Here is a 12,761-nt window from a genome sequence, read left to right as displayed (position 1 = left end):
AGCTTGTCTTACTCATATATATGAATAGTGGATGAACAGGTTGCTCTGTTGGCACTACCTGAGTTAAGCTTGTCCTACCTACAAATTGGTTGTGTATATGAATAGTGGCTGTAGCCATGGCAGGGCCCCTTCTCTCTTGTAGACAGTTTTAAAATTTACACCACTGGTATTATGAACTAGAAATTCTCGTATGATCTTGTACATCCAATGGATTAGCTTTATAAGTTGTAGTAGGGTTGTGGAAGAGGGGACGGAAGAAAGAGGAAAATGTTTTATCTTGTTTCCCTTCTAAAGCCTCTAGGTTTGGAAGGATAAATTCTGTGAAGAACAAGGCACAGCCTGCCCTAGAAGTGGAGCCTGTGCCATGAAATGGTAGCTACCCCCCTAACCCCCCCACCCCGAATAATTTTCCCTCTGCCGAGTCTGAAGCATTTCTTTTTCTTTTTGACCTTTGCCTGAAATCTCACTAAACATTCATTTTTGTTTAGAATTATGCTTTTTTAAAAGCACAGACATCTATTGGAGGGTTGAGGTGAGCTGTCTCATACCGCTGTCTACTCTAATTTGGCTTGCTACTTGTATGTCTTGCCTAGGGCTGGCTCTGTACTCTGGAAGAAGAAACAGAATTCTCTTCCTGTTCCTTCTTGAGCCAAGTGACTGCTCAGGTTAGAAGTTGGAGCTCATACTGGCTCCGAACCATATTTTAATAGTAGCTTTTGTGGTCTATATATAACCACGATTTAGAGAAATAGTTCCCTGGGGGAAATGAGCACCAAATAACGGACATAAAGAAACAAACTTTTGTTGTAATAGAACCAGGTTGTAAATTGTACTGTATTTTTTCTGGTTGCATTACCAGGCCCATTCATTTGCAACCAAATACTGTACATGAGGTGTATATATAATAGCTGAAATTGTACATAAGTCACATGAAAGGCTCATGGTGGCTTTAGACACTCTGGGATAGTTAGCAACATTGAGAGAAAACCTAACCAATTTTTGTTAAAAAGAAACCAAAGGATTACTGGATTTATTATAGTTTTTATTATTCTGCATTAGAGTACTAGAGGATAAATGATGGAGGTATATGTAATTATACATATTAGATAAATGAAATACTAATTTTGGTCAGGAAAAAATATGTACTTGAGTGAAGAAATACTGAGCATATTGGAAACATTTGACATAAAAATAAGGGAGAGTGTTGCAGGGAACAAAAGTTCTCTGTGACCTGACAGCTGCTGTTAAAAAGTAACACAAGGAAGAGCCCAGCTATGGCTCACAGCTGCCTGAAGTTCCTGCAGTCTTCTCTAGTGTTACCAGAAGAATTTGTCACTGCTCCTCTTTTAGAATATAGGGGCTAATGATAGCTCACTAGGTCCTTATACGTGCTCTGGGAAATTAATTCCTGACTCCCCATAACCATCTCCATAATTACTGGCTTTTCTAACAGCCAATATTTTGAGATTCCAACTATGTGCAAGGTACATTGCTTAACTCCAAGGAGGTTCTAGAAAGCATGAGATATAGGCCTTGGGCACATCAGATCTAGTTGAACATATATAACAGGATTTTAACTGGAATGCTAATCCGTGAAGCCCCAAAAGCAAGAATAAAACAGTAGGTGACAAGTTGCCCTCATATTCCAAGGACTAGCATAGAGAGTGGTCTTAAATTGATTATGCTACCCTTAGCCTATCCTTACCTCCAGGGAATAAAGGCCTTGAGAGTTAAAGGGCTCTAGGACAAGGATTCTTTTGGAGACAGCTGTTAGTATGCAGTGTGTTCTCTGCCCCTCCGGCCTCCTGTACATACGCATGTAAGAGAGAGGAGGAGAGGGATGCTTCTCTTAAGCACTCTTCATGTAAGCCAAATGGTGAGGAAGCTCTGATAGCTTGACATGTATCCCCTAAATTTGGGGAACATAAAGATGAGCGTGTGAGTCTAGATAGCCCTGAGGCAGCAAAGCAGAGGGAAAGAAAGAGGTCTGTATAGACAGCACACTGCACCTCCAAAGACTAAAATGTGTGAGTGTTTCAGTGAGCTTCTGGATGGAACCAGAAGCCACCTAGAAAGGAATGCTGGGCATGGCTACCTAGGAGGCAACATGGACTAGCAGGTGGTGCCCACAGAAATCCCAGGGATTGAAGGTTGCAAATGTGAATGGCCAGGTCTCACCCAAATCCTAGAAATTGCACTTGGAGGATTCTTTGGAGATGCTCCCAGGAAATCCACAGGCCTTTATGAGCGAGATCACAGGACATCAGATTTCATTGCTGTGCCCCCCCCCCTGCCCCAGTTCTTCCCATTCTTTCAGCTCCAACCATGAAGGAGCCAGAGAGCTTGCTGGAGGGTAGAAGAGAATGATATGTGGAAAGAAGCTGACTGGTATTTCCCCCACTTGCGCCCCACACCTCACCCAGGGGCATCTCTGCTTGATGTAGGAAGAGGAGATCCTTAATTTAGATGAGTATTGATTAATGCAGTCAAGACATTGTACTAGACATCTTAATTATTGAAATTAAAATATTCTTGGGGGCTGAAAGAGACCGAAGGACTATTTATAATTGAAGAATGACTGGAAAAAACATGAGATCTGCCTTTGTTTTCATTCTGGAGCAAGCCACAGAAGGGCTTTGAAGGAGAGTTTTATGCTTAAACTCAAATTTTAGCTCATTCAGTGTATCATTTATTTATACATTCATGTACATGAACTTGAAAAGATAAGCAATTGTAAAAGGAAATTGTGAGTATGTATTACATGGTTTACATAAAGCTTGGTATACATATTTTGCAAATCACAACTCTTAACATATGACGAAGGAGCCCTGGTGGTGCAGCGGTTAAGTGCCTGGCTGCTAACTGGAGGGTTGGTGGTTCAAACCTGCCTGAGAGAAATACTTGGTGATCTGCTCCTGTAAAGATAGTTGTTGTTGTTTTGTGCTGTCAAGTTGATTCTGACTCATAGTGACCATATAGAACAGAATAGAATTACCCCATAGGGTTTCCTAGGCTGTAAATCTTTACAGGAGCAGATTGCCAGGTCTTTCTCCCACGGAGCTGCCGGGTTGTTTTGAATTACCGACCTTCCGGTTACCAGCTGAGCGTTTAACCGTTGCACCATCAGAGCTCCTCTGTAAAGATTACAGCCTAGAAAAGCCTATGGGCAGTTCTACTCTGTCATATGGGGTCGCTGAGAGTCAAAACTGACTCGACATCACCTAACAATAACAACGTAAGACAGACTTTGAAATCGGGAAAATTCAGACTGTAGTCACCTTAAGGATCAGAGAAATTCAGAGCATATTAAGATTGTTTTCTACTTGTAATGCAAAGAAAGTAAGATGATTTGGGCTTTATTGTTGTTAGGTGCCTTCAAGTCGGTTCTGACTCATAGTGACCTTATGTACAACAGTACGAAATACTGCCCTGTCCTGCCTAATCCTCACAGTCGTTGCTATGTTTGAGCCTATTGTTAGCAGCCACTGTGTCAGTCCATCTCGTCGAAGGTCTTTGTCTTTTTTGCTGACCCTCTACCAAGCATGATGTCCTTCTCTAGGGACTGGTCCCTCCTGATAATATGTCCCGAGTACATGAGATGAAGTCTCGCCATCCTTGTTTCTAAGGAGCATTCTGGCTGTGCTTCTGGAAGACAGATTTGTTTGTTCTTCTGGCAATCCATAGTATGTTTAGTATTCTTCGCCAACACCATAATTCAAAGGCATCAACTCTTCTTTGGTCTTCTTATTCATTGTCCAGCTTTCACATGCATATGAGGTGATTGAAAATACCATGGCTTGGGTCAGGTGCACCTTAGTCCTCAAAGTGACATCTTTGCTTTTTGATAACTTTAAAGAGATTTTTTGCAGAAGATTTTCCCAATGCAGTACGTCATTTGATGTCTTGACTGCTGCTTCCATGGGCGTTGACTATGGATCCAAATAAAATGAAATTCTTGACAACTTCGGTATTTCTCCATTTATCATGATGTTACTTATTGGTCCAGTTGTAAGGATTTTTGTTTTCTTTATGTTGAGGTGTAATCCATACTGAAGGCTGTAGTCTTTGATTTTCATCAGCTTTATTAGCTATAATGTATTACAGGACTTACTGTGTGTCATATATCGAGTCCCTGGGTGGTGCAAACTGTTGAGTGCTTGGCTACTAATGGAAAAGTTGGCGATTCATATCCAGCCAGTGTTGTCTCGCAATAAAGTCCTGACAGTCTACTTCTGAAAGGTTACAGCCATTGAACACCTTGTGGAGCACAGCTCTACTCTGACACACATGGGGTCACCATGAGTTGGAATCGAGTCCATGACAGTTGATTTAACTGGTGTGTCTCATGCTGTGCCTTGTACTCCACATGAAGTATTTTTACTTTTCGCTTTATATGGTCTTACAAAGTTAGTGTTATTTCCATTTTACAGACAAGGAAGCTGAGGTTCAGACAGGTTAAATGACATGCTCCCATAGCTAGTAAAAGTGGTAGGGCTGTATCCTGGTTTGACTTAAAACTCATGTTCTTTCCACTCCGTTCTGCTGCCTTCTTATATGGCCCCACATACCCGATATACAGTGGTGGAACAGGAATGAGATGACCTCAGCAAACACTCCTAGTCAGGAGGAGGGAGAATGGGGATACACTGCAGTCATTGGTAATCGCAGCTCTTAAATCCAGCTGGGCAACTTCGTGAGGGCTCTCACCTGGAGTAGGAGGTGTTCCTTGAGTCTGCTGTCTGGCAGGTTTTTCCTTTTCTGTTACCTTTCTTCATCACATCTGAAGTGGGTATTGGAATATGCCGTCCTTAAACTAGCCCTACTCTCTCATCCTTTTGAGGAAGTGAGGATTAGATATGTAAATCAATTTACCCAAGGACTCAAATAGCTAGGAAGCAGGAAAAATCTTGGTTTGAAATTTCAAGTCTGTCTGACTCCAGAGTCCATGCATTTTCTCATTACGCTGCCTCTAGCGAAGATATTGTAAATGAATCTATTAATAGGAAATCTTTATAAAATGTACCATAATTTTGAAAATGTAATATATGTTTTGTGGATAGAAGTAAAAATTGAGAAATGCTTCTCTTACTGACTTAAAATGGTGATGAGCAGGGAATTGCAGAATTTTAGGTCTAGAACATTTCATGACCTGGTTTCTGTGTGTAGCATGGGTGAAAGAGGTGAGGTGAGCAGGGAAAGAAACGAATATGAATTTTAGTTCATCTTTTTCTTGTGTCATGAAGTCAAATACAAATCTTACTTCTCATGGTACTTCTACTCCTCATTTTATAGGCCAGTAAAGGAATAAAAATTTGAAGTTTTACTAGCTGTAGGAATTTTAGAGCATGAACTTGGGATCAGACCTGGAATGAAGTATTCTCGTACTTACTAGCTGGGTGACCTTGAAGAAGTAACATGATTCTTTGACTCATTTAAAAAAAAAAAAAATCTGTAAAGGGGTATATCTGTCTAAAGGGTCATTGTGAGAATTAAATGAGAAAATATTATATATATCAAATAATATTTTTTGTATAATTTGTGTGCATATATATATATATGTATCTATAGAAACCCAAACCAAACCCTTTGCCATCAACTCAATGCCGACTCATAGCGACCCTATGGAACAGAGTAGAGCTGCCCCACAGGGTTTCTAAGGCTGTAATCTTTTCAAAAGCAGACTGCCACATCTTTCTCCTGGGGAATGGCTGGTGGGTTTGAACCATTGACCTTTGTGTGTGTGTGTGTGCGTGTGTGTGCGCGCGCATGTGCAGACTCTGACCAAGAGGAAATTTTAGCTTCTGCATCGGTTGGTCTTGAATACAGTGAGATGAAAACTCAAGGTTAAAAGATCCCTATCCTCCTCCCCTGACTTTACTCTTTTTGTTGCCCTTATGTGCTACCACCAGGTTTTTAAAACATTAATTTAATATGAAAATTGCCAGATATATGCAAAAGTAGAGAGTAGTATAGTGTCACCCACACGTTACCCAGGCTCAGTAGATTTTCCCACACTTGTTTCAACTATTTCCTTCTCCTCCCCTCTCCTTCCCTTCCCCTTCCCATGCCTTATGTGTTTAGAGGACTCCTGAGATTCTCTTCTGAGCATGGTGCTGTGCTCAGAAATGCCCTGTCATTTGCTTACAACTCCCCAGTAGTGCTTTTGATTTAGCCTCCTCTCCTTTCTGTATGCAAGGGTAGTAGATTTAACCAATGTGCTAGTTTCACTGAGTTTCCTAGAGTCTCCAGGAAAGTACCAGTCCTGGGGTATAGACCAGGCACCACTCTGTGGCAGTGCTTGGGAACTACACTTTCACCAATAGCTTGGTGTAGGAGAAAGTAGGTTGTTATTCCGGCTCACTGAATGCAGAAGTTGCATCAGCTCTTTTTCTGCCCTCCCCTGCCCTTTTCTTTTCTTCCTCAAGGCAGCTTCTTTGAATGGGAAGATAATGAGTAGGCAGTTCTCTTAGGAGCCCAGCCAAAACTATTATGCAATCTGATGGCAAGTAATCAACATCAGTATTCCTGTTATTATAGCGTAACGCTCTTGAGTTATTAGGGGCTTTCAGCAATTTGGAAACCTTGGTGGCGTAGTGGTTAAGAGCTACGGCTGCTAACCAAAAGGTCACCTGTTCGAATCTACCAGGTGCTCCTTGGAAACCATATGGGGCAGTTCTACTCTGAGTCGGAATGAACTCAACGGGTTTGGGTTTTTTTTTTTTTTTTGGCAATTTTATTTATATATATGGTTTTATCAGGGGAAATAGATGTCCCTGTCTGAATAGGAAATTCCCTAATCCTAAACTTTTCCCACAACTAACAACCTTTAAAAGACTGAAGTCCATTTGCCCTTCTTAGAAGGTATCCTGCCCCTTGAAAGGGGGTGTTCCTTTTCTTCCTTCTCCAGGCATCCTTTCAGGTGATGTCAAGAAAGCCCTTTCTCCAACTCCCCTTTCCCGCATTTCCTCCTTCAGTTTGTTTTTCTGAACTCTGTAGTCTACCCTCCTTTCCTGCCTCCATCTGAACATCTTCACTGTCTACAACAATGTAGTCCTGTGCTTGTTCTTTTTCTTCTTTCTTTCTGCTACAGATTATCCTTTCTGGGCTGTGGTTGGTAATTTTTTTCAGCATCAGGAGAGAGACTGTTTTCTGGCAAATTGCTAGGGCTCTGTGTTTATGTAAGTGAATGTATACATAGATCCTCTGCCTGACTGCAGTGTTAACACCTTACATTTTACGGCCTTCTCAACAGTTGTGGTATTGGCACACCATGCTTTCTGTGTTCTTGGTTGGTGTGTACATTTAACACTCATCCCGTCTGTCCCCACCCTCCTCAACCATAGCACAGTTACTAAATGCTGGTAAAAGGCAATGGGCTCTGTGAGGGTAGGGACCTAGTAGGCCATAGTAGGTGCTCCAAAATAATTGTTGAACAAATGAACAACTAAGCAAGAACAATTGGCTAGAAGATTTCAAGCAGTGGGAAGTAAGATTCGGAATGGCACAGATCTATCCAGAGGGCTTTGAATACTGGATAAAGAAACTACTGAATCCTGTAAGCAACAGGGAGCCGTTTTATTTATATATCTTATAGAGATATAGGAGCCCTAGTGGCGCAGTGGTTAAGAGCTTGGCTGCTACCAAAAGGGCAGCAGTTCAAACTCACCAGCTGCTCCTTGGAAACCCTATGGGGCAGTTCTACTCTGTCGTATAGGTTCACTATGAGTCGGAATTGACTTGATGGCAATAGGTTTGGTTTTTTGGATAGAGACGTAATTCATATACATACAAAAAAGGGCACAAATTTTAAATGTACAACTTAATGAATTTTTACGTATGTATATACCCATGTAATTACTACCCAGAGCCAGAAAATATTTCCAGAAACCCGCATGGGGAGCTATTTATTTTGATTCACAACATTTAAGATAACAAGTCCCAGAGAGAGAGGTTTGTCTAAGGTCACATGGTTGGTCAGTGGTGTAGCTAGGACTGGAATTATTACAGCTGTTCCCAGGAATAGCAAGTCTTTGTACTCGAACAAAAACACTAGTTCAGACCATCTAACTGCATCACAAAAATGCCTTGGTACTTTATATGCATTACTTCATTTTATCTGCTCATTTTACTACTCCTGTTTTACAGATGCTGAAGGTTAGAGAGGTAACTTGCCTCACATCCCACTGCTAGAAAGTGGTAGGGTTAGAATTAAACCCAGGAGTGTCCATTACCAGACACTAATTTCTTTTTTTTTAAATTGTGCTTTAAGTGCAACTTTACAGTTCAAGTTAGTTTCTCATACAAAAATTTATACACACATTGTTATGTGACCCTTGTTGCTCTCCCTGTAATGTGACGGCACACTCCTCCTTTCTACCCAGATTTCCCATGTCCATTTTACCAGCTCCTGTCCCTTTTTGCCTTCTCATCTTGCCTCCGGACAGCAGCTGCCCATTTAATCACATGTATCTGTATCTACTTGACCTAAGAAGCACTCTCTTCACGAGTATCATTTTATGTCTTATAGTCCAGTCTAATCTTTGTCTGAAGAGTTGGCTTCAGGAATGGTTTCAATTCTGGGCTAACAGAGAGTTCAGGGGCCATGTCTTCTGAGGTCCCTCCAGTCTCAGTCAGACCATTAAGTCTGGTGTTTCTACTAGAATTTGAGTTCTGCACCCCACTTTTCTGCTGCTCCATCAGGGACTCTCTGTTGGTGTTCCCTGTCAGGGCGATCATTGGTGGTAGCTGGGCACCACTAGTTCTTCTGGTCTCAGGCTGATGGAGTCCCTGGTTTATGTGGCCCTTTTCTGTCTCTTAGGCTAATATTTTCCTTGTGTCTTTGGTGTTCTTCATTCTCCTTTGCTCCAGGTGGGGTGGGACCAATTGTATCTTAGATGGCCGCTCACTAGCTTTTAAGACCCTAGATGCCACTCACCAAAATGGGATGCAGAACATTTTCTTAATAAATTTTGTTATGCCAGTTGACCTAGATGTCCCCTAAAACCATGGTCCCCAGGCCCCTGCCCTGCTGCTCTGTCCCTTGAAGTGTTTAGTTGTATTCAGGAAACTTCTCAGCTTTTGGTTTAGTTCAGTTGTGCTGACTTCCCCTGTATTGTGTGTTGTCCTTCCCTTCACCTAATTATCTACTATCTAGTTAGTGAATACTCCCTCCCTCCTTCCCCACCCTTGTAACCATCAAAGAATGTTTTCTTCTGTGTTTAAACCTTTTCTTGAGTTCTTATAATAGTGGTCTCATACAATATTTGTCCTTTTGTGACTGACTAAATTCACTCAGCATAATGCCTTCCAGATTCATCCATGTTATGAGATGTTTCACAGTCGTCGTTCTTTATCATTGCGTAGTATTCCATTGTGTGAATATACCATAATTTATCAGTTCGTCTGTTGATGGGCACCTGGATTGTTTCCATCTTTTTGCTATTGTGAAGAGTGCTGCAGTGAACATGAATGTGCATATATCTATCTATTCCTGTGACGGCTCTTATTTCTCTAGGATCCATTCCAAGGAGTGGGATTGCTGGATTGTATGGTACTTCTGTTTCTAGCTTTTTAAGGAAGTGCCACATTGCTTTCCAAAGTGGTTGTACCATTTTACATTTCCCACCAGCAGCGTATAAGTGTTCTGGCAGAGACTGATTTCTTATTGGAGCTCTGCTTCCTCAAATATCTGGTACCCAAGTTTAAGTAACAAAAAATGCTTTGCCTTTGTGGTAGAAGATGAGGGTTGTATATGTTATCTGCACACAATGAATGCTCTTTCTGGGCATATTCTGACCTGTGGCTTATTATAATTATGAGAGGAAAACAGGTCTTTGATTCAGTGACACGCCCTACAGTGATGTTTCTTTGGATGGATCTTTATGAGGGACGAAGATGCTTTAAATTTAAATAAGGATGGCTGTTGAGAATCTACATATGGCAGGAAGACAATGGTCTCCACAGACAAATTATGAAAACAGGGTGCAGTGAAGATGAAATGTGGATCTAAGTTTCTAGAAATTCCAACAATTAATTTGTCTAAAAAATAATATGAGTAGAATAAATGCATGCCATTGTTAGCAAAGTGGCAACATTCTTGTAACATTAAGGTTGTGTTTTAAGAGCTAAGACATCCAAAGAAAATAATGAAACTTCCATAACCAGTAAAAGGAAAAACAATTTATTTTTAATGGGCCTCAAAGCTGTTGAAACCAACAATTTTGTACGTGTTAACATCTTAATTCACTCTCACAAAGCAAAATACCCTCTCATGGAAAGAAGTCTAGCTATTATGCATGATTTGGACATTTGTAAGAATATGTTTAGTATTTGTACATTATGATTTTAGAGTGGGAGGGACAGTTCAGCACATAAACTGGAAGTACTCAGTGAAACTGAGATTTTACAAGATAACAGCATGGCAAGAAGTATCAGATTGCTGTGGAGCAACATGTTTTTAGGAAACTAATCTAAAAAAACAAAACAAAACAGGAAAAGCATTGTAAACAGCCTTGCTTGGTGAAAGACTGCCGTTTTAAGTTGTTTAGAGTAGTGGTTACAAAGAATATTGTTGCCAGTGTATTATTGGAGAAGTGTGAGTGCCAAAAATAAGTTCAGGATTGTTTTAATACCGCTGTATTTTTAAATTGGGGTGAGGGTGAATGGGAGGAATGGATGGATTTCTATTAAAAGCTGCTCCTTTTGGTAAATATTTCTTTTAAGACTTTGTTTAATAAACCCCGCATTTAAATGAAACCATCAAGAAGGAAATAGGATTATGGATACTGAATTCTGCGATAAAAATTAATCCTAAATATAAATACAATGTAGAAGTGTCCTTAACAAATAAAAACAACAACAAAAAAGAAAGTTTATATGTAAAGTCGTGGTAACAGACAGATCAATACACGCACTCCTACCCCAGTGCCAGTGGTTTCTTTACTGCCCTGCTGAGAGTGCCTACTTCTGAGTAGCTTTCTGGTGTTTGCATAGGTCACCATGCTGGGGTTTGTCACCTGAGGATGCCGTTTCCCTAGAACCAGCAGGTCCAGCTGCCAGGAACCTTTGCCTGAAGAATGGCTGAACAGCCTTGGCGATGGTTCCCAGCATTAAGCTATCTTCCTCCAAGTCATTCCCTCAGATTTTGTAAAGAGCCAGTGGGAAATAGGCTTTGAGAAAGTTGGTCAAGAGGAGAGCAAAGGAGATACTCATAACAAAAGAAGAATGATGTCGGAGTCCTAGTTAGTGCCCTCCTGGAGAAAGAGGAAAAATACGCTGTCTCTAAGATTCTCGTTGTTGTTGTTTTATTTTTAAAGCCTTTAAAAAAAATTGTGAAATGTAATACACAAATAAGTGCATTCAGTAAGATTTTTCCCTTTTCATTCTGATACCTTAACTGTCCTTTCTTATGGAAGATAGTAGCAGGAGGCCTTGATAAGGGGAGAAAAGAGAAATAGAATTTAAGATAAACAACAAAAATATCAGTGAAATAATAAGTTGGAGGTCTCTGCAAATGACAAAAATCCTGAAATAATGTTTCCTTGTTGTAATACACAAGATAATGGAAAAGGGAGTAAGACAAAAAAACTCTTTAAGGTGTGAGAAAAGAAGGGGAGAAAACAGGTGGGGGGACGGAATCTTCCAGGCCTCTTTGTTGTCTCCATTTGTTTCCAACTACTTCTGTCCTCTGGAGGGTTGCTATGAGACGGCACCTAACAACAACACCACTTTTGTTCTTAGGGAATGATGCTTATCACCTGGTTGCAAATTCAAATAGGTCTGAATTGTAACAATGTGTTTTTTTAAAACTCAGATCTACATTCTTAGGCATAAATAAGTTAATGTAAAAAAAAGTTGATTATTTGCAGTTTTTTGCATATTTCAGATATGAAAAATGAGAGCTATTTTGTACCCTTTTCCCACTTAGAAGGCTCTGAAGAGATTTCATTTAGTGGAGAATTGACTTAGTATCATAAACTCTACTAGAATGAAATTATCTTAATTATTGGATAAGTGGAATTTGATAAAGTTGCATTGATATGTGGATGGGCAAGTAACTAAATTTTAAAATAAGGTCATTTTTCTTACAGTCCTATTTTGTAACGGATTATGATCCAACCATTGAAGATTCCTATACAAAGCAGTGTGTGATAGATGACAGAGCGGCCCGGCTCGATAGTAAGTAATCTTCCTTTATTTGATAGTTTGCATATCGTATTTTTAAAAAGTGAATGATATTTTACGAAGTTAAATAATGTAATTGAAATATTAGATGATCTTAAATATTAGCCCATCTCTTTGATTAGTTTTGATTGATGAATCTACATATTGGACAACTTAAATATTTGGCAAATGAAAAATAAAAGTAATTGGATTGATCTTCTGTTCTGGTAAAACTAGTCTTGCAGTTGTAACTTGTTGAAGTTCTGTTTGTTAGGACATTTGGAAAAAACACATCAGGTCTCAACTCTTCCTACCTTTTGGTAAAGGCTAAAATGGGTGAAGCAAATACAGAAAAGGTTCAATATTTGTTAACTTGTTTAGAATTTATAGTACTACAGAGGCTTTAGCAAATAGTGTTTTGTGACTGGTTAAACATCTTACCTCCTCCAAAAGAAAGCCATGTTTTTTAACTTCTATGGTTGTTTTATTCACAGAGATGAAGAAATACATTAGAATCTGTACTTTTAAGTGTGGTATTGAGGGGTAGAACTAAACTTCGTCAAAGTTACAGCTGTCTTTTTTAATTATTTTTTTTTTTT

At 39.9% G+C, this 12,761-nt stretch overlaps 1 protein-coding gene across 1 annotated transcript in view; it reads left to right on the top strand.

Moving 5' to 3' along the window:
* The first annotated feature begins 354 nt into the window (after nucleotides 1–354).
* Nucleotides 355–12,761, top strand: part of RRAS2 (RAS related 2) — a 23,724-nt gene continuing 11,317 nt past the window's right edge. The window contains exons 1-2 of the mRNA XM_023737397.1: nucleotides 355–372; nucleotides 12,090–12,177. Of these exons, the coding sequence (XP_023593165.1) occupies nucleotides 370–372; nucleotides 12,090–12,177 (91 nt within the window). The 5' untranslated portion in view covers nucleotides 355–369. The remainder of the gene's footprint in view (nucleotides 373–12,089; nucleotides 12,178–12,761) is intronic.

The sequence above is a fragment of the Trichechus manatus genome, unplaced genomic scaffold (genome assembly GCF_000243295.1).
Source record: "Trichechus manatus latirostris isolate Lorelei unplaced genomic scaffold, TriManLat1.0 scaffold00006, whole genome shotgun sequence".
NCBI lineage: Eukaryota > Metazoa > Chordata > Mammalia > Sirenia > Trichechidae > Trichechus > Trichechus manatus.
Note: the sequence above shows the minus strand (reverse complement) of the source record. Positions and strands in the feature narration are given on the sequence as shown.